Here is a 23,433-nt window from a genome sequence, read left to right on the forward strand (position 1 = left end):
TCAAAGTAGGCTGTCGATGCTCTATTGCATATAAATTCAGGTTGTTCTTTATATTTGAATTTTGAACTGCTAAGATATATGTAGCATTGTTACCAAAAAGAAATCTTTCTCTTATTCTATGTGTGAGTATGTATGTGTGTGTGTGTGTGTGTGTGTGTCTGTGTGTGTGTGTGTGTGTCTGTGTCCTACTTTACCAGTCAAAAGAATTTGTGTATTTTGTGAGGACTTGTTTACAATAGAAGGAAAATATGATTTCCTAAGTCATTGGTGTTTCTCATGTAAGATTTTTGCATGAGAATCTCAGTTATATGGGGTGCCTGGGTGGCTCAGTCCGTTAAGCCTCCAACTTCGGCTCAGGTCATAATCTCACAGCTTGTGAGTTCAAACCCCACGACAGGCTCTGTGGTGACAGCTCAGAGCCTGGAACGTGCTTCAGATTCTGAGTCTCCCCCTCTTTCTGCCCCTTCCCTACTCATACTCTGTCTCTCTCTCTCAAAAATAAATAATAGGGGCATCTGGGTGGCTCAGTCAGTTGAGCGTCTGACAGCGGCACAGGTCATGATCTCAGAGTTTGTGAGTTTGCGCCCCACGTCAGGCTCTGTGCTGACAGCTCAGGGCCTAGAGCCTGTTTCGGATTCTTTGTCTCCCTCTCTCTGCCCCTCCCCCACTTGTATTCTCTCTCTCTCAAAAATAAACATAAAAAATAAAAATAAATAAATTAGAAAAAATTTTAAATACTAGAAAAAAAGAATCTCAGTTATAGGGCATTATATAAATAATTTATTCATACATTTTCATGAAAATTTTTAAATTCTAATCACCCTTCAAAGATGCTTTTCTAATATGTAGGAATCAAGGAAAACCAGTGGAGGTTAGTAGGGTTTGAAGATCATTCAGAAATTCTGAAACTAAAACTCTTTTTGGGGGGGGGCATTTCATTCTTTTTTTCTTGGAACATCAAAAAATTTTAAAAATACTTGTGAACATTTGCCTTTTACCCTCTGCATTTTTGTGAAAAGCAATCTCCCCCATTTTATTGCTCGGATGAGGCCTAAGGATGCTTTTTAATATAAAAATTCATTATTTTATGTAGAAATTACTTCTAGAAATAAATTTAAAGTAAAATTAACAAAATAAATAAAGGCTTTACATGGAAGTTTAAGAAGCCACCCCCACGAAGCAGTGAATTCGAACAAATGAGGAAAGAGTTGCATTTGATATCAGTGAAATAGACATGAATATATGGAACAGAGAGATGTAGATGGATAGAGGTGCAAGATAGATAGATAGATAGATAGATAGACAGACAGAAAGATTCAAGTGTTCTGGATACCTGAATATGATGGCTTCATTAATTTTCCTGCATTAATTATGTCATTCATGATATTGCCTACTGCGAAAAGATACCCATAGTTGGCTGTGAACTTCCCTTACACATCCCACTTACACAGTACATTCAGTTAGGGGTGACCCTTCTCAAATCCTATTGTCATCTTGCTGAGCAGTGTTAAGTATAATATCTGAAATACAAAGTGTGCTATTTATTTACTTATATTAGAGAGAGAGAGAGCATGAGCAGGTGAGAGAGGCAGAGAGAGAGACAGAATCTGAAGCAGGCTCCATGCTCAGTACAGAGCCTGATGCAGGACTCAATCCCACAATCTGGGGTCATGGCCTGAGCGAAATAAAGACTTGGACACTCAACCAACTGACCTACCCAGGCACCCCCAAAGCGTGCTTTTTAAACAGTTTTATTGTGGTTTAATTGATATACAATAAGCTATCCATATTTAAAGTATATAGTTTGATTCTTAACACATGCATAGAGCCATGAATCCGTTCTTACAAATCAGATAATGAATATAGGTCACCCCACAAAGTTTCCTTGTGTCTCTTTTTAATGCTTTTACCCTCCTCTCCCCTCATGCCACAAGCTACCCTTGCCCTAGGCAATCATGTCTCTGTTTTCTGTCACTATATATACATTTCATAGCGTTGTATATAAACTAAACCACACAGTTTAACCCTTTTAAGGGATTCTTTTCTTTTATGCAACATAATTATTTTAAGATCCATCCACAGAGTGCGTGTATCAATACTTTATTCCTTTTATTACTAAGTAGTAGTCCATGGAATGGAAAAGCCACAATATGTTGGTGTACTTACCTTTGACGGACATTTGGGTTTTTCCATTTTTTTTTTGGTAGTTATCAGTAAAGCTGATATGAACATGTATACATAAATCTGTGTGTGGGCATATACTTTCATTCATCTTGAGTAAATCACTTATATGTGGAATGCTTGGATAATATGGTAGTTGAATTTACAATGTTTAAAGAAGTAACTGCCAACAATATTTCAATGAGATTGTCTCTCTTTCCATTCTCACTTGCACTGCATAAAAGTTCCAGTTTCTCTATACCCTTGACCATAGTTTGTAGGATTCGCCATTGCACTTTGATCGATTTTCATCTGTGTGTAGTTCAGTTGCAGTGTGGATTTACTCTACATGTCTGTAATGAATAATAATGTTGAGCATGTTTTCTTGTGCTTTTTTGACATCTATAGGTCTTCTAACGATATGCTTTTTCAAATCTTTTGCCCATCATTTCCTGTATGTTGGGTGGTTTCTTTTATTGCTCAATTTTTAGGCTTTTTCAAATTTATTCTGGATGCATGGGGTTTTTTTTCAGATATGTGGTTTAAAATTTTTTCTTCCAATTTGTGATTTTGATTTAATTTTCTTAATGGTGTCTATCGAATTACAGAAGTTTTTTTCCTACCTATATTGACGGATAATTGAAAATAAAAATTGTATACTTAAATTGTATATTTAAGATGTTCACTGTGACGATATGATATATGTATACATCCTGAACTGGTAACAGAAGGTTTCAGTTATGATGAAATGAAATTTATCACCTTTTTCTTGCATGAATCAGGAAGAAACATGTGTCCTTAATGGCAGTCTGGATTGTTGCTGCTTTAAAGTTTTGCCCCAGTAATGAAAGCATAGGTTCTTCCTAAGCAAAAAAGTTATCAGCCATCCTTTACAACAGAAATCTGAATCCTGTAGATTTTATTAATCCTTTTTGTCGTATATGTTACACATTTCAAAAATTTGTTATATAAACAGCAAACAGCATAAAACCACAGAAAAAGAAAATGGAGCCTAGAGGGCTACAGTTGGGCACTAGGCTACTATGCATTTTATCATAAAAATAAGGCGCTTAAATGGAGTAGAAAACAAGAGCTGTATTGTACATAGAATAAAAGCAGATATGGCCACAACACTGGTCTCTTTATCTCTGTTCTTCATTAGCCACCAAATTTTGTTTTTCCACCTTGCCTTTTGGTCCCCCAGAGAGAAAATACAACAAAAGAAAATGAGTTAGGAAGGTGGTTAAAATGAAGTAAGGAAAAGATAGAAGAAGGAAGGATTAGCAGAGATTTCCTCAGGCTTTCATCTTTAGTCTTGCTACTCAGATTTCATAGGATAGTATAGTAGAGAAACAAAACAATGAAAATTCATTCAATCATGTGTGGTATAATGTGCCTAGAGCAGATATGTATGAAAACACTTCTTGACAGAATTCATGTCCCTCCAAGAAATTCACAAGTTGATAAAAGCCTAGCCATACAGAAAATTTCCTTAAACACAGTATTCCTCATTAGCAATAGGGAGTGGTGAAGCATGAAGCCAATGGAAGGAAGAGGGTGGGTGTAGGGAGACCAAGTGCAAAGAGGCCAAAGACCTTGCCAGGTTTAACTGTTGTCATGGAAACTTGTTTTTGGAAGTTTTCTAAGGGGTGAAATAGTTTCGATAATCAGTGGGCAGTATCTGAAACCTATTACTCTAGGCCAAAAATAAATGTTTTGTAAGTATGTGAGTTACTTTGCTATTTTTCCACGCAAAAGCCCACTTATTCTGTGGTGTATTTGGTGATATTTAGGCATGACTTAATATGCCATTTTCCGTATTCTACGTTTGGTAAATACATTTATGTATTATTTATGCCTTTGTCACTTACTATGTGACCTGGAGTGAGTTACCCAACCTTCTCTACAGCCCAGCTTGCTGAACATGAAAATGAGTCCAGTGAGGAATTAATTTATACGTTTATTAAAGGAGTTCAATAGGTAATGAATGGGAGGCATTTAGCATATACCTAACACAGAGTAAGCATTCAATAAATGATTTCACATTGTTTTCAAAAGGCTAACCACTGGTACTAAATTGCATTGCTCAGGCATTAAACTTGAGTCTGATATTGACGTTTTACAAGATAGTATGAAATTAGGGAAAAACAATTCCTAATGAAAACCAAACTATATACTAGGAAATGTTGGTTTGACTGTTTAAAATACATTTTGAAAAAATCAGACCCGTAGAGTGTTTAGCAGAGGGGAAAAAATCCATTTGTCAGAATAAAAGCTTGATCTATTGAAAATATAATAGCTATAATTATGATCCCTATTAGATTTTTTTGGGTAACACTCATTTCAGATAAACTGAAAACCTCCATTAAGTCAATAATGCTGTATCTTAGAGAGTTGCTTTGTACACTATTATGTCTTGTATACCTATAGTTTTTCCAAAGCAGTCCTTTAGTTTTCCTGTCATGCTTTTAAACTGAACCACCAACAATCAACCTTTTATTTACCTTTCTTCCCTTTGGGTTGGTTGGCCTTGGCCCAAACGGAGGAATATAGGGAGCAAAGGAATCACACGTGCCTAGTGTGGAAAAATATTATCATCTTTTGAAACACATATTTTCATAATCATTATTGATGGCATTTGGTTTGAAGGTTCATTGCTGATACTTACTGAGTCTAATGTTACTCTTTGTAATAAGTTTATAAGAATTTGACTGCCTGTCTCTTCTACCTTAGCTAATTCATAACCAAAAGTAAAAATGCAATTTAAAAATGTAACTGTTTAGGAAAAAAATTAAAATTATATTCCCAAGAACAAAGATTTTTTATTGGGAAAATAACTGTGCATAAATTAGTGGCATAATTCTAAGAAACATTGTTTCAAAGTGTTCTTTCAATTAAAAGATAAGCTACTAAATAGACCTATAATTCCATAGTTCTCTTCACTTATTTCTAAGTTTTAAGATAAATACTTAATTTCTCTTGTTGGTATCTAACATATGGTCTTGTTACACTCCTGTAGGGCTTTTGAATTGTTTTACAAATGATTGTTCCATTTCTCTTTGTTAAGGGACAATAAAAGTGTAATAACGTTTGGATGGGTGTATTGGAGAAAGAAGAAATGTGCTGAGTATACAAGTAGGCTGAAATGAGAAAGAATGGAGAATGTGTGCTTTTAAATCTTGAGACTAGTTCATCGTACTTGAAATATTGATTAGGTTTCCTTATTATTCCTTGCGCACATTGTTTAACATTATGTAAGTTTATCCAAATCATGGTTTTATCTGACTGAATTGTTTTACTTAGGTCCATTTAAAATTTTTCAATACAAGTTTATAGAAATTTAACTGCTTTTGTTTGTTGACTTTGTATCCTGCATATTTCGTGAACGCATTTATTATTAGGTCTATCCTTTTTGTGTCCATGATCATTAAGGTTTTTCTCCATATGAGATTGTGTCATCTGCAAACAGATAATTTTACTTCTTCCTTTCCAATATGGATACCTTTGCTACGTTTCCTTGCACACTTGCTCTGACTAGAAATTCCAGTATTATGTTGAGTAGAAGCCTAAACCAGAGATATCCTTATCTTGTTTCTAATCTTAAAGGAAAAAATTTCAGTCTTTTACCACTGGGAGTGTAATATTAGCTGTTTGTTTTCACATATGGCTATTATCATTTTGAGAAAGTTCTATTCCTAATTTATTTTTGCCATGAACGTTTTGATGTGGAATTTTGTCAAACACTTTTATCCATCAATCAAGATTATCATGTGTTTTTTTTTTTTTTCATTCTGTCAATGTGCTGCAGTACACTCACTGATTTTTGTATGTTGAACCACCATTCATTCATTCCTTCATTCTTTGTTGAAATAAAAACCATTTAACTCTGGTATAGAATCTTTTTGGTATGCTGCTGAATTCGATTTGCTAGTATTTAGTTGAAAAGTTTTGTATCAGTGTTCATCAGGGATATTGGATTTTAATTTTCTTTTCTTGCCCTATCTTTGTCTGCTTTTGTATCAGGGCAGTGCTAGCCTCCTAGAATGAGGCTATGTTTTCCCTCCTCTATCAAATTTTAAGTTTTTGAGAAGAAGAAGATAGTGATTCTTCTTTAAGTATTTGGTAGAATTCAACAATGAAGCCATCTCGTCCTGGGCTTGTCTTTGTGGGAAGAGTTTTCGTTACGAATTCAATGTCCTTATTAGATTTATGTCTATTCTGTTTTTCTTTTATTCATGAGCATTTTTAGTAGATTGTGTGTTTCTAGGATATTGTCCATTTCATCTAAGTTACCCAATTTGGGGGGCATATGATGGTTCATTGTAGTCTCTTATAAAGCTTTTTATTTTGGAGAAAACAATGTAATGTCCCCACTTTTTTCCTGAATTTATTAATGGGAGTCTTCATTTCTTTTTTCTTAATCACTTGAAAATTCTGCCAGTGATGTTGACCTTTTCAAAGAGAAACTTTCTGGTTTTTGCTTTTCTCTTCTCTGTTTTATTTACCTCTACTCTGATCTTTATCATTTCCTTTCTTCTGCTAGTTTTGGGTTGAATTTGCTTTTCTTTTTCTAGTTCTGTATTGTGTGCAGCTAGGTTGTTGATTTTAGGTTGTTCTTTTTAACATATGCTTTTGCTGCTATGAGTTGCCCTCTTAGTGTTGCTTTCACTGCATCACACCAGTTTCGTATGCTGCGTTCTCATTGTCAATCATCTATATAGTTTCAGACTTCTATTTTTTTCTAAGTTTTTTTTGAAATATTGGTTAAAAGTATGTTGTTTAGTGTCCAAATTTGTGACATTCCTTTTTTCCTTATGTTGCTGATTATAATTTCATGCCATTGTGATGAGGCAACATGCTTTCTATGATTTAAATCTTTTTCAGTTATTAAGATATGCCTTGTGGCCTCACATGTGATCCATTCTGGACAGTGTCCAAAGTTGATTTAAGAAGTTGGATACTCCATTGTTGATGGGTGGATGTTCTGTATGAGCCAGTTAGGTCTAGTGGTTCTAAGTGATGGTCACATCCTATGTGTCTTTATTGGTATTCTGTCTAGTTGTTCTGTCCATTAAGAGGTATTGGGGCACCTGTGTGGCTCAGTTGGATTGGTATCCGACTCTTGACTTCAGCTCAGGTCATGATCCCAGGGTTGTGGGATTGAGCCCCACATCAGATTCCATCCTGAGTGTGGAGCCTGCTTTGGATTCTTTCTCTCTCTCTCTCTCTCCTCTTCCCCTCTCCCCTACTCAGGTATTCTTTTTGTCACTCTCCTAAAATATATAAGTAAGTCAATAAACACACAAATACAAAAAAAAACCGAGAAAAGTAAACATACTCATAACATGATATAGCAATCATACATCTTTGTATTTCCCCAAATGAATTGAAAGTTTATGCCCATCCAAATATCTGCTGATAAATGTTAATAACAGTTTTATTCATAGTTGCCAAATTATGGGAAAAACTACAATGTCATATAATAGATAAATGGTTAAAGAGTGGTATATCTATACATTGGGTTATTTATCAGTGATAAAAACAGTAACCTATCAGGCCACAAAGAATATGGGGGAAACGTAAATGTATATTGCTAAGTTAAAGAGGTAAATCTAAGAAGGCTACATATTGTATGATTCTAACTATATGACATTCTAGGAGAGGTAAAAGATCAGTGGTTGACAGTTCTTTATAGGTTGGGTGGAAGGGATGAATGAGTATTGTACACGGGATTTTTAGGGCAGTGAAACTATTCTACATGATACTGTAATGGTAGGTACGTGAAATTACATATTTGCCAAAGCCATAGAATGTATAACACAAAAAATTAGCCAGAATGCACTCTATGGACTTTACTTAATAATAGTATATCATTACTGGCTCAACATTTAAGTAATATATCACAATAATTCAAGATGTTTATAGTAGGCAATGTAAGGGGGGATATATGGGAACTCTGTACTTTCCACTCATTTTACTGTAAACATAAAAGTGTTCAAAAAATTAAATGTTTTAATTGAGTTTTAAAAAAGTATGGACTTAGAACCAGAATGCACATCTACATATTCTGCCTATATTATACTGAGCTGACTGACTTTGGGGAAGCTACTGAACTATCTTGTATCAGTTTACCTTCTCTAAAATGGAAATAATATATCATACTCAATGGTGAAAAATAGCTTTTCCCCTAAGATCAGAAGTGAGACAGGGATATCTACTCTCACCACTTTTCTTCAACATAGTACTAGACTCCTAGCCACAGCAGTTAGACAACATAAAGATATAAATGGCGTCCAGGGATACCTTGGGGGCTCATTGGGCTAGGGTCCAACTTCAGCTCAGCTCACGATCTCACAGTTCGTGAGTTTGAGCCCTGCATCGGGCTCTGTGCTGATAGCTTAGACCCTAGAGCCTGCTTTGGATTCTGTGTTTCCCTTTCTCTCTACCCCTTCTCCATTCATATTCTTTCCATCTCGCTCTCAAAAATAAATAAACATTAATAAATACTTTCAAAAAATAAAAAAAAAAAAGAAGTATCATCCAAGTTGGTAAAGAAGAAATAAAACTCTCACAATTTGCAGATGACATGATGCTGTATGTAGCAAACCCTAACGAACGGCTCTACCAAAAAAGTAATAGAACTGATGAATGAATTCTGTAAATGTTAATTTTGCAGGATTCAGATCTATGTATGGTATCTATTGCATTCCTATATGCTAATAATGAAGCAGCAGAAAGAGAAAGTAACAAAACAGTCCTATTTACAATGGTACCAAAACCAATAATGACATATCCAATAAAGGGTTAGTACCCAAGATATATAAAGAACTTCTACAACTCAATAGCCAGAAACTAATCCAATTTAAAAATGGGCAGTAGATGTGAACAGACATTTCTCCAAAGAAGACATCCAGATGGCAAACAGACAAATGAAAAGTTGTTCCACATCATTCAGCAACAGGGAATTACAAACCAAAACTACAAGGAGATACCACTTCACATCTGTCTCACAGCCCCTCTCAGCCATGATGTCTGCCCCTGCTAGGGACCTGCCAGGAGACACACCTGTGTCAGTGAGGCAGGCCCTTCAACCTTGGTCTAACTGCAGATCTTGAAATGGCCCTGTAACTCTCAGCCATGGTCCGGGAACCCTCGTCTTGGGAGATGTGCTTGTGCATGCCCCAGAATTAGGCTCATAGACCAGGGTCTGTCTGCACATCTGGGAGCAGCCCTATAATCCAGGTTCAGCCCCTCATAGCTGCTGTCTGGAAGCAGTCCTGCCTGCCCAGGGACCCAGAGGGTGACACGCCCATACATAGTCTGTGGTCAGGCCTGTCAACCTCAAGCCCACTGCAGATTTGAAGCAGTCTGTGACCTGGCTCTAGCCCATCTCAGCCACAGTCTGGGGCCAATCCTGCCCACTCAGAGATGCGTAAACTGTTGGAAGCACTCCCGGAGCCCCAGATGGAGTCAGTGTAATACCAGGGACATTTTGTACTATCCAGTGTCACCAGCTGCCACCAGTGTCACGTCCAGTTCACATTTGGGCAAACTGAGGGACACAGCTGGTAACAGACAGCCCAGCCCCAGTCATGAACCTACGTATGACACTACTTTGTAAATAAAAACTGACCATCACTTATACTTAAAATAAATATTAATGGATTTTCCATTAAATTGTTCTGTACCACCATCAGGTTTAAATCTGATACTAACACCTACAATTTGTGTTTGGTTCCTTATTAGTTTCACACTAAAGCATGTTTAATACCTAAAATTGACCTTTCCTTTTAGAAAACAAATCCCTAGTTAATATAGCATCTTGTACTTATGTGTTGTAGGTGCAATCTCATTTTCTGTCAAAAGAAGACAAGAGGATGAATCTCAGGAAGAACCAGATCAACATGACATTCGAGTACCCTCTTTTCAGAAATCAGTATCAGAACTATCCCCCCAAATTGATGAGGAAGACCCAGGTAAGTTCATGATTAAGGAGAGTTTCATGATCACTCTTCAGTCATTCCCTTTTAAATTAATTAATACTTTACATTCACAATATATATACAAAGGTGTGTTGCATATACCTGTAAGAATCTTCTTGTATTAGTTCCGGATAACTTTACATAATTTACTTTCTACATTTTTATAGCTCTTACCATTCATAAGGTTATAATACTTCACGTGAAGGCTGCTTGCTCTTTCATAAGTGAACAACCTTATGTATATTTCTTATCAAACAAAAAATTACAGTACATTTCTGATAAAATGTTAATGAGTACATTATTTTAACAATGTAACATGCTTTTCTTCAGCCTAACAGATGATAGCAACCTTCCTCATATGTAGAAGAAAATCAGTCCTATTATTCTTCCTTCCAGTGATCTAAAGCTTTATTGGAACGTTGTTAAACATCATATCTTTTTAGTAGAAATTCAAAGGAAATTGAGATAATGGAGAAATAGAAGGGTAGGGCAGATTTCCTGGAGAATGGGTGACTGAATTCTCTGAAGGGTGAGTAGCAGGGACTTAAGAGGGCGTTAGAGAATGAGTCAACAACAGCAAAGCTGTGGAGACAATGAGGTATATCAAGGAAGAAATCTTTATGGAATCACTTTGTGTTTGGTCGGGATTCTTCAGTGAAACAGACACTACCATAATATAATGTAATGTAATGTAAATAGACACGCACATACATATATACATATACACACATATGGAGAGACAGACAAAGACAGAAAGATAGAGAGATTGAGATTTTAAAGAATTGGCTGACATGATTGTGGGGATTGGCAAGTAAAAAAAGTATAGGTCAAGCAAGCTGGGCAGAGAATCAGGTAAGAGTTGGTATTGCAATCTTGGGTCCAACTTCCCCAGCCGTGCCAGGCAGGCTGCAAGGTCAGGCAGATTTTCTGTTTCAGGCTTGACTAAGAATTGCTTCTTCTTCAGTGACCTCAGTTTGCTCTTAGGGCCTCCAACTCATTGAAGGAGGTACACCCACATTATGTAGGGTAATTTCCTTTTCTCAAACTCCACTGATTTAAGTGTTCATCACATTAAAAAATGGGGGAAAAAATACGTCAAGTTCGAAGCCCGGTGTTTAATCAAATAACTGGACATCACAGACCAGCGAAGGTGAAGCATAAAATTAACCATCACAGAATACATGGATTAGGAGTGATATTTACGCAGTATTGAAAAATGGTTTGCATAGCAATCCAGGCCTTCCTAAAGAAGGAAGAAAGAGCTCCGATACATAACCTAACCTTATGCCTTAAGGAGCTGGAAAAAGAACAGCAATTAATACCCAAAACCAGCAGAAGACAGGAAATAATAAAAATTAGAACAGAAGTTAATGCTATCGAAACCAAAAAAACAAAAAGAACAAAACAAACAAACAAACAAAAAAGAAGTAGAACAGATCAATGAAACCAGAAGCTGGTTCTTTGAAAGAATTAACAAAATTGATAAACCACTAGCCAGTTTGATCAAAAAGAAAAAGGAAAGGCCCCAAATAAATAAAATCAAGGATGAAAGAGGAGAGATCACAACCAACACAACAGAAATAAAAATAATAAGAGAATATTATGAGCAATTGTATGCCAATAAAATGGGTAATCTGGAAGAAATGGACAAATTCCTAGAAACATGTACACTACCAAAACTGAAACAGGAAGAAATAGAAAATTTGAACAGACCCATAACCAGTAAGGAAATCAAATTAGTAATCAAAAATCTGCCAAAAAACAAGAGTCCAGGGCCAGATGGCTTTCCAGGGGAATTCTACCAAACATTTAAGAAAGAGTTAACACCTATTGTCTTGAAACTATTCCAAAAAATAGAAATGGAAGGAAAACTTCCAAACTCTTTCTATGAAGCCAGCATTACCTTGATTTGAAAACCAGGCAGAGACCCCACTAAAAAGGAGAACTGTAGACCAATTTCCCTGATGAACATGGATGCAAAAATCCTCAACAAGATATTAGCCAACCTGATGCAACAATACATTAAAAAAATTATTCACCATGACCAAGCAGGATTTATACCTGGGATGCAGGGCTGGTTCAATATCCGCAAAACAATTAACATGATTCATCACATCAATAAAAGAAAGGACAAGAACCATATGATCCTCTCAATAGCCAGAGATAAATCATTTGTCAAAATACAGCATCCTTTCTTGATAAAAACCCTGAAGAAAGTAGGGATAGAAGGAGCATACCTCAAGATCATAAAAGCCATATATGAAAGATCCAACGCTAATTTCATCCTCAACGGGGAGAAACAGAGCTTTCCCCCTAAGTTCAGGAACAAGACAGGGATGTCCACTCTCACCACTGTTATTCAACATAGTATTTGAAGTCTTATCCTCTGCAGTCAGACAACACAAAGAAATAAAAGGCATCCAATTGGCCAGGAGGAGGTCAAACTTTCAGTCTTCACAGATGACATGATACTCTATATGGAAAACCCAAAAGATTCCACCAAAAAACTGCTAGTATTGAATCATGAATTCAGCAAAGTTGCAGGATATAAAATCAATGCACAGAAGTCGGTTGCATTCCTATACACCAACAATGAAGCGACAGAAAGAGAAATCAAGGAATCGATCCCATTTACAGTTGCACAAAACCATAAAATACCTAGAAATAAATCTAACCAAAGAGGTGAAAAATCTATGTACTGAAAACTATAGAAAGCTTAGGGAAGAAATTTAAGAAGGCACAAAAAAATGGAAAAAGATTCCATGTTCCTGGATAGGAATAACAAATATTGTTAAAATGTGGATACTACCCAAAGCAATCTACATTTTCAATGCAATCCCTATCAAAGTAACACCAGCATTCTTCACAGAGCTAGAACAAATAATCCTAAAATTTGTATAGATCCAGAAAAGACCCCAGATAGCCAAAGGGATCTTGAAATAGAAAACCAAAGCAGGAGGCATCAGAATCCCAGATTTCAAGCTATATTACAAAGCTGTAATCATCCAGACAGTATGGTATTGGCACAAGAACAGACACTCAGATCAATGAAACAGAATAGAGAACCCAGAAATGGACCCACAAACATATGGCCAACTAATCTTTGACATAGTAGGAAAGACTAGCCAATGGAATAAAGACAGTCTCTTTAGCAAGTGGTGCTAGGAAAACTGGACAGCGACATGCAGAAGAATGAACCTGGATCACTTTCTTATACCATATACAAAAATAAATTAAAAATGGATGAAAGACCTCAATTGAAGACAGGAAGCCATCAAAATCCTCAAGGAGAAAGCAGGCAAAAACTTCTTTCATCTTGCCTGCAGCAACTTCTTACTCAACACGTCTCCAGAGGCAAGGGAAACAAAAGCAAAAATGAACTACTGGGACCTTATCAAAATAAAAAGCTTCTGCACAGCGAAGGAAACAATCAGCAAAACTAAAAGGCAACCGACAGAATGGGAGAAGATATTTGCAAATGACGTATCAGATAAAAGGTTAGTATCGAAAATCTATAAAGAACTTCTCAAACTCAACACCCAAAAAGCAACTAATCCAGTGAAGAAATGGGTAAAAGATATGAATAGACACTTCTCCACAGAAGACATCCAGATGGCCAACTGACACATGAAAAAATGCTCACCATCACTCATCATCAGGAAAATACAAATCAGAACCACCATGAGATACCACCTTACACCTGTCAGAATGGCTAACGTGAACAACTCAGGCAACAACAGATGTTGGCGAGGATGCGGAGAAAGAGGATCTCTTTTGCATTGTTGGTGTCATTGCAAGCTGGTGCAGCCACTGTGGAAAACAGTATGGAGGTTCTTCCAAAAACTAAAAATAGAACTACCCTACGACCCAGCAATTGCACTACTAGGCATTTATCCACAGGATACAGGTGTGCTGTTTTGAAGGGACACATGCACTCCCATGTTTATACCAGCACTATCAACAATAGCCAAAGTATGAAAAGAGCCCAAATGTCCATGGATGGATGAATGGATAAAGAAGATGTGGTGTGTGTGTGTGTGTGTGTGTGTGTGTGTGTGTGTGTGTGTATACACACACATATATACACACAGTGGAGTATTACTTGGAAATCAAAAAGAATGAAATCTTGCCATTTTCAACTACGTGAATGGAACCAGAGTGTATTATGCTAAGTGAAATTAGAGAAAAACAAAAATCATATGACTTCACTCATCTGAGGGCTTTAAGAGACAAAACAGATGAACATAAGGGAAGGGAAACAAAAATAATATAAAAACAGGGAGGGGGACAAAACAGAAGAGACTCATAAATACAGAGAACAAACTGAGGGTTGCTGGAGGGTTTGTGGGAGGGAGGTGGGCTAAATGGGTAAGGGGCATTAAGGAATCTACTCCTGAAATCGTTGTTTCACTGTATGCTAATTTGGATGTAAATTTTTTTTTTTTTTAATTTTTTTCAACGTTTTATTTATTTTTGGGACAGAGAGAGACAGAGCATGAACGGGGGAGGGGCAGAGAGAGAGGGAGACACAGAATCGGAAACAGGCTCCAGGCTCTGAGCCATCAGCCCAGAGCCCGACGCGGGGCTCGAACTCACGGACCGCGAGATCGTGACCTGGCTGAAGTCGGACGCTCAACCGACTGCACCACCCAGGCGCCCCTGGATGTAAATTTTAAAAAATAAAAAATAAAATTTAAAAAAAGAAAGAAAAATGGTTTGGAAAGGGAAGAACACTTCGGGCCAGCTAGGTCACTGGGACAGCAAACTGGCTTTGAAGTAAAGAGAACAATGTTATTTTATGGTGGTGTTAGTGAAAGAGATATACTATTAGAGATGGAAAACATTTCAGAGGCTAGCATTATATGACTCTCTTAAGAGAGGAGATAGGATCGATTCCAAAAACGTACAAGGTTTGTCCATATCTTAGTGAAGAGAAAAATATTAAGATACTAATTTAGAAGTGTTGGTGCTTTGTTGAAATAACATTTGTTAAGTAGACCACAGAGGTGTCTGATGGCGTGTCCTAATTCAACAAATGGCCACAAGGGAAAGTGAAATAGTTGATTACTCACAGGTCCTGAAGGATATGTACTTCACTCCTTGAGGGACCACTTGGGGAGGTGAAATAGGGTGCAGACAAAGAGAAAAGCACCTGGGGCATATATCTTTATTAGGATTTTCAGGCAGAATGCTTTGAGGTTCCTGGGCTGAGGCCAGATTCGTCAATTCAAACCAAAAAGGGTAGGTTTTGGCTGGCATCATGGGGATCTCATGGTGCATAAGGGGAAGGCCCTGGGAAGCAGAGGAGAGTCCTTATCACAAGAATGGTTAGGGAGTCACATCAGGAATTTACACTTACTTGTGACTGTGTGGGCTGTTATCTAGTACATGCACTCTCCAGAAGGGCTAGTGTCAGTTCAAGGCCCCTGCAGCCACTTGGCAACACAAAATGGAAGTGGAAACAACAATATTATGGAGTAATTTAGTTGGACTGTCAACAAGAAGATATAAAAAGTCTGGGAGATTATAATGCTTGGCACAATTTTGTGCTTTCTGATTTTGATGTGACAGCAAGATGTTTATGTGGCTATACCTAGTCATCAATTAAATATTTGAAGCTGGGTCATGGTGAAAAGAAATAGTTGTTAAGGTTTAAGATTTCTTTAGTTGAAATCATGCAGGTGAGGTTAAAGACTAGATCACTGTTGTAGATGCATTATGCCGGGAGCGAAACCCTCATCAAAATCTAAGGCAGAAGAACCATGAAGGAAAGCCAGGTAAAAGTGTTTGAAAGAAAATGAGAATATTATGGTATCATGTTAATGGGCTAAAATGGAGTGATACCTAATAAAAAAAATCTGCATGGTGACCAGCTGCAAGATAGATTAAGAGCTATGAAAAATGCATTGAATTATATTACAAGTATCCCTAGTTTTTCAAAGAGGCCTTCCTATATCAGACAGGATCAACCTTTCCGTTTCCTATAATAACATTGGACTTTTTCTTACTGATTGCTCAGCAGTGTATCTCTCTTCAATTAAGGAAGTTTCCATTACATAAAATAAATAAGTTCTAGAGAACTAATTAATGTACAATAGCATGATTATAGTTAACAGTACAGTAGGGTTCCTTGAGATTTACTTAGAAGGTAGATCTTGAGTGTCTTCACCACACCCACCAAAAATCAGTAATTACGTGAGATAATGAATATGTTAATTAGCTTGGTTGTAGTGATTATTTCATAATGCATAGTATATCAAATCAAGTGATACCTTAAATATATATAACTTTTAATAGTTATACCTCAATAAAGCTGGAACAAAAAAGAAATGAAAACACCTAAGATTTTTTTTTAAACTTCCAAATAGGAAAATATGAAAAATATTGGTAATACCCAGTTTTGATGAGGGTCAGCTTCAATGACACAATCTTACTCGTTGTAATGGCAATTTGAGAATATTTGCAATATGTTTAAAACTTTTTTTTTCTTAAGATTTTAAGTCCTCTCTGTGCCCATTGTGTGGCTGGAACTTAGAACCTTGAGATCAAGAGTCACATGCTCTACCAACTGAGCCAGCCAGGCACCCCTAACACTTTTAATATTGTTTATCTCCTTTGATCCAATGATTTCATTTTAAGAAATTAGTTGGAATAAAAAAAATTATCAGAGATATGCACACATATTTTTCTGTAAGAATATTCCTTATGTGATTTATTATGTTGAATAACTGAAACTAAGTTTTTTTATTTTAAAATTTTATTTAAAACAATTTTGGATATGTATTACTTGCACATAATTTTTTTCCACTTTTACTGAAAAATAGTTGACATACATCACTGTAAGTTTAAGGTATATAGTATGATGGTTTGCTTTACATATATTGTGAAAAGCTTACAACAATAGGTCCAACCTATATCTATCTTCTCATATAGTTACAATAAAAAGAAAAGAAAAAAGGAAAAAAAACCTTGTGGTAAGAACTCTTAGGATTTACTCTGTTAACAATTGTCCTATATGTCATGCGGCAATGTTAACGATACTCATTATGTTATAATTACATTGTAGTGCTTATTTCTCTTGCAACTGAAAGTTTTTATCTTTTGACCACCTTTGTCCCTTTCCTCCTTGCCCCAAGCTCTGCCTCTGGTAACCACAAGTCTAATCTATTTTTCTGAGTTGTTTTTGCTTTTTTTTTTAAATTTTTAAAATTTCTTTGAGAGAGAGCAGGGGAGAGGATACACAGGAAGAAAGAGAGAGAAAATCTTAAGCAGGTTCCATGCTCAGCACAGAGCCAGACACGGGGCTTGATCCCATGACCCTGGGATCATGACCTGAGCTGAAATCAAGAGTCGTTGGTTCAACCGACTGATCCACCCAGGCACCCCCTGAGCTGTTGTTGTTCTTTTTCTTCTTAAATATTTATGTATTTATTTTGAGAGAGAGAGAGAGAGAGAAAGTGTGTGTGTGTGTGTGTGTGTGTGTGTGTGTGCATGGGAGTGCATGTGAGAGCAGGGGAGAGGCAGAGAGAGAGGGAGAGAGAGAATCCCAAGCAGGTTCCATGCTGTCAGCACAGAGCCTAACATAGTATTCAATCCCATGAACTGTGTGCATAATGCCTTCAAGGTCTATCCATGTTGTAAATGGTAGGATTTCCTTGTGTTTTTTATAATAGCTGAATAATATTCCTTTATAGATATAGATATAGATATATAGATATCTCAGAACATCTTTATCCATTCATTCCTCGATGGACACTTAGGTTGTTTCCATATCTTGGCTATTATAAATAATGCTGTAATAAACATGAGATCACGTACATCTTTTCCAAGTAAGAGTTTTGGTTTTCTTCAAATAAATACCCCAAAGTGTTAGTTTTATTTTTAATTTTTCGAGGATTGTCCATACTGTTTTCATTAGTAGTATAACTGAACCTAATGAGTTTATCCATCCAACGCACAGCAAGCCAATAAAAAACCTGACACTGAGCTTTTTTAGTGAAGAAAGATTGTATTTCTTGGTAGGGCACTACCCTGGTGAACAGGGAACTAATGCTCAAATTCCTGAATTCCCTGATGGCTTACAAGTAATGGTTTTAAGGCCAGAAATCAAGGGTAAGGGGTTTGGAATCATGGGTTCTTCTGATAGGTCAGGGATTTGGTAAATGTCAAAACTGATGAACTGGTGCCAGGTCACCTGTTTCTTCAAGATCCTGGTCGGGTGGTCATTTCCTTCATTGGTCCAGGTCTGCAAAACATCTCAGCATTGTGTGTGAGTGATACTATCTTTGTTACCAAAAGTAGAGTATATATATGATGGTTATGATGACTGTGCAGGCTGTTTCATTTCTTGTTCCCTTGGGCTACATTTTCATTATCTTTTTTTTTTTAAGTTTATTTATATATTTAAGTAATTGCTACACCCATCATGAAGCTCGAAACACAACCCCAAAATCATGTGCTCCTATGACTGAGCCAGCCAGGTGCCCCTACGTTTTCATTATCTTTTTTTTTTTTTTTTGAGAGAGAGAGAGAGAATGGGTATAAGGGAGCATGAGGCAGAGAGAGAAAGGAGGGACAGAGAGAGACAGTGTGTGTTAGAGGGAGAGAGAAAGAAGCAGGTCTCACCCAAAGTGGGGCTCGTGCTCACCCGATGTGGGAATGGAACTCTTGAACTGCGAGATCATGACCTGAGCCAAAAGTCAGATGTTAACAACTGAGCCACCCAGGCACCCCTACATTTTTATTAGCTTAACCAAAGCATATTCTAAGTTGCTTGCTGGCATTTTTCCCAGTAATCTTTACCCATGGCTACATGCCTTTCAGCAGACTTCATTCTGGTGGCAGTTTCAGTGACTGCACCAATTCACATTGCCACCAACAGAACACAAGGGTGCCCTTTTCTCCATATCCTCCCCAACACTTGCTATTTTCTGTTATTTTCATTGTAGCCATCCTAATGGGTGTGAGGTGATATCTCGTCATGGTTTTGATTTGCTTTTCCCTAATGACTAGCAATAAAACTAAAGTTGTAATAGGGAGTACTCTCTGAATGATAAAAATATGTTTACACACACATACATATATATATGGATATATCAATCATATACAATTTGTATACCCCAGTGTATTTGTATGTGTGTGTGTCTAAATATCTATGTCTTTATTGATACTTTAAACCTGGAGATTTATACAAAAAAAAAATAGTTTACTCTTAGTTGTGATATAATGAATAATTTTTATCTTTAAGCCTTGCAGGAATTTCTAAAATCACTATGGTGAATATTGTTGATTTTATAATTAGAAAAAAATTTTTTAATATGTTCAAAGCCTATAGCTAAACAGTATTTAATAATTATTATTTTTGTTCTCTTCAGTAAATCTTTGCCAATCTTACTCTAACCAATAAATTCATATTCAGTGCACATTTTTAGCACTGTAGGAATTAAATCAGCTACATCGCAACATTGCCTTATGTGATAGTCACAGCAGTCACAAATACTAAGTATTATTACTTGTGTGAAAGCTAATTTTTGTGTTAACCTAATTGGGTTCTGGCGTCTAGATAATAGGTGAAACGTTATTCTGGATGTTTCTGTGAAGGTGATTTTAGGTGAAATTTACATTTAGAGCTGAACTTTTAATAAAGAAGATGGCCCTCCATAATGTGGAGTTCTCGGCTAATCAGTTGAAGCTCTTATTAGAGCCAAGACTGATCACCCCAGAGCAAAAAAGGAACTCTACCAGTAGACTGCCTTTGGATTCGGACTGTACTTCTTTCCTAGGTCTACAGCCTACTGCCTTAACCTGCAGATTTTGGACCTACCAGGTCAATTTCGTGAGCCATTTCCTTAAAATCAATCTCTATTTTAAAGAGACTTTTAAACACCATAAAGGCATTTAAATCACTGTCATAGAACTGAAGGAGCAGCCAATACAAATGTGAGCAGAGATTTCCTCAGTAACCAAACATCAGTATAAAGTTGGTAACTTATTCTCTGTGCGTTAATGGTTTCAAGGTAGTTAGCTTGTGTTTGTAAAATAAATAAGTTCTGAAGACAATTGAAAATGGGAAGGTAAGTTTCGCCCTCAGGAACTTCTCACAAGTATTTGGGATGAAAATTCACAAAGACTTTCTCTTGTTTCCCTCTCATTAGCTGATTGTTCTGAAAGTCTGAATTGTTCTAAGATCCACTAATTCTATAAGTACTTCTTGTGAGCTAAAGTATTAGAATAGAATGGAATACAATACAGTATAATATGGTATGAAGCAATGCCATAAGGTACAATGCTCTTGGTAGCGAGGAATAATTTTTCCTCTACTCTTCTAAATTCTTGGCCAATACCCCCTGTAATAATGATGATGATGATGATGATGATAATAATAATAATAATAATAATAATAATAATAAAAAGATTAGCAGGAGAAAAACAAAAGTTTAGTAACTTGTATTCCTCCCCTATACATGGGAGAGACCCAGGAAAAATGAGTAACTCCCTGAAATAGCCAAGCCCTTACCTTAACATACCATCCCCACCTAAAAACACAAAAAGATGTTGGGGGATGAGGAGCCAAGAAGGAGAAGTTACCCGGAAAAGCAAGATTAACAAGAATAAGGTTGTTATGCAGATAGAGTCACTGTCTTCTCCACTGATAGGCATTCCTAAGATTTAGCCCTCCCAACATCCTAATACAGAAAGGGAGACACTCTTACAAATGCAGATTTCCTTTATAAATGTAAATATCTCTTACAAAAGGGTAACTTCTCAGTTTTCAGAGTTCTCCTGTGTCTGCAGTTTTTTTTTAAATAATCAGCTGAAAATAATCCTTATACCAAAGACATAGTTTGGAATGGCAAATTCTACTCCCCTCCACCATGAAATGCAATTCACTACAGTGTCATTCGATGCCGTACAATACAATACAATGCAATGCCATGCTATGCTCTGCAAAACGCAAAACACTCTCAGAAGAGAGTGACTGCGAATTCCACTAGTCTGGACTCCTTATGTCAGATGAGGAAACTGAGCCCCAAAGAGGCTAGTGATTTATATGACTAAGGTCAGCAAACATAGTAGTCTCTGGAATCTTTAAAACATGACAATACTGATATGAATATACATACAATTAACTGAAGTTGGAGGACATCTAAATCATAAGCTAGCTCAACCCTGAAGAATAAAGAATACCAAAGCTGAACAGATGAGGCTAAACAAGTAGAAAACCTGAGTTTGATGCCAGTACAACAAAAGAAAAATCTTGTAAACTATTCCTGATTCTGACCTTACACTAGATTCTTATGGTATAGGAAGTGTTCCACTGAACTGTAATACAATACTTAGATATTTCTATGTATAATATGTGAATGCTTGGGCAATTAGGGGGAAAATGATTGGTTATTTCTTTTGAAATATTAATTCTTAGAAGTAAAACATTGTTGGGGTGCCTGAGTGGCTCAGTCAATTGAGCGTCTGATTTCAGCTCAGGTCATGAGCTGGTTGAGCCTTGTGTCCGGCTGTGTGCTGACAGCTCAGAGCCTGGAGCCTGCTTTGGATTCTGTCTCCCTCTCTCTGCCCCTCCCCCACTCACAGTCTGTCTCTCAAAAATGAATAATTTTTTTTTTAATTAAAAGAAAAGAAGTAAAGCATTCTTATTTTAGTGGGGTGGGGGGGGTGACATGATAAGTTTCTGGGCAGGCACAGGACAGGGAGCTTTTATAGGGCCTGCTCATGGCCTTGCAAAATGGCATTTCTCTTAGCACTCACAAACTAATACAATCAGCTTTTCACCCTCCCTTTGGCTCTCTTGACAAATTAGTTCATCAAAAAGAGTTTGAAAATGATATCTATTGATGTTTCTCAAATTTTTAGGTTAAATATGGTATTCTGAAGCCTACATTAAGAAGCCTACATTTTTTGTTTTTTTGTTTTTTTCTTCAGATGATGGTGCTAGCAATATCCGAGTCTGGTACAGTCTTGAGATCCATAGCTCTCCGGGACCACCAGTAGACATTATTGAAATGAAGTGCTCTGCTCTGGTAAGAACCCATTAAATCTTCATAAGCTCTGTCTTTTTGCAAACCAAACTTTTGTTGTATGCTTAAATTGCTATCCCTAAAAAGCATCCATATTAAATGAGTATATTAGGGTAAATTATTCAAATTATAGCAGTTGTGTTTTAAATCCAATAATATGGACCTTAAATGCTTATGGAAAACATCTTTTAGCTCTATAGTATCTTATAGTGGCTTTACTGATGAGTATTCTACATGCATGTTTTAAGAGTTACCAGAACAAACTTAACCTTAGCCTACATGCTTGCCCTCACACATATAATAAAAGCAGGATTATGCTCTTGTAAGGGATCAAGAATATCCTGTCCCCTCAGGCTCATACTAGCTGAACTAAGAATCAAATTGACATGAGACAGATTAACAGGAGAAAATCAAATTTAATATTGTACCTATGGGGAATGCACATTCATGGAAATTCCAAAATAGGCAAAAGGAGATATATATGCCATTGTGAGTTAAGGAGAAGAGGGTAGGGGTCTGAGACTTCAAAGGGAAGGAATGCAATTTACAGAAAGACGAAAAAGTGTAAATATTTGGTTAGCAAATGTTTGCTGGGCCTCTCAGAAACAACAGAGAACTGTGACCAAACAGGACTTGCTAGGTTCCTCCCTGTCTACCACCCCCAGTTCATAGTGTAATGTAGTTGTCTGTGGTGATAGCTCTCTTCCTGGAGCAGATCTTCTGTCTAAATTCTTCTTAGGCAGTTGTGGGGAAGGTAAAAAAGACTTTCCTCAATCTACTGGGTTTTGATTGCTTTGTAACTCAAAATAATCTTCATGCCAAAGTGGGCCATCTTGAGGTCCCTACAGTCTCTTGGCTCTTGTGAGAAGGGAGATGATTCCTTTTCAGGAATACCAAATGAAAGCTGTGCTGTCTTAATTAACAGTAGGTTTACAACCTATTGGAAATATGTACATACTCCAAGGATAAATTGTCTGCTGTGACTGCCCCGAGTGTGCATGTCCATGCGACATCTACTCTTGCAAGAATGTTGAGTGAGGCTTTAATCAACATTTTCCTTTGATTGGGTCTATGGGCTTATTCCTAACACTCTTTCAGTACTGATTCTTCCTGCCTTCTATAGCAGGCTTTTCACTCTGAAACATATTTGGAGTAACTGGCCATGGATTTGGGGCTTTAAATAATAGTGACCAAGAATAGGATTGTCTTATGTGAATTATTAAAGTGTTATTAAATCTGGGGCACTTGGGTGGCTCAGT

General features: G+C 36.8%; 1 protein-coding gene across 1 annotated transcript in view; it reads left to right on the forward strand.

The window, feature by feature from the left end:
* Positions 1-23,433, forward strand: part of CFAP47 (cilia and flagella associated protein 47) — a 553,185-nt gene that overhangs the window by 370,741 nt on the left and 159,011 nt on the right. Inside the window, exons 50-51 of the mRNA XM_045471009.1 lie at positions 10,002-10,136; positions 22,080-22,177. Coding sequence (XP_045326965.1) covers positions 10,002-10,136; positions 22,080-22,177 — 233 coding nt within the window. The remainder of the gene's footprint in view (positions 1-10,001; positions 10,137-22,079; positions 22,178-23,433) is intronic.

This window comes from Leopardus geoffroyi, chromosome X (assembly GCF_018350155.1).
Source record: "Leopardus geoffroyi isolate Oge1 chromosome X, O.geoffroyi_Oge1_pat1.0, whole genome shotgun sequence".
NCBI classification, from domain to species: Eukaryota; Metazoa; Chordata; class Mammalia; order Carnivora; family Felidae; genus Leopardus; species Leopardus geoffroyi.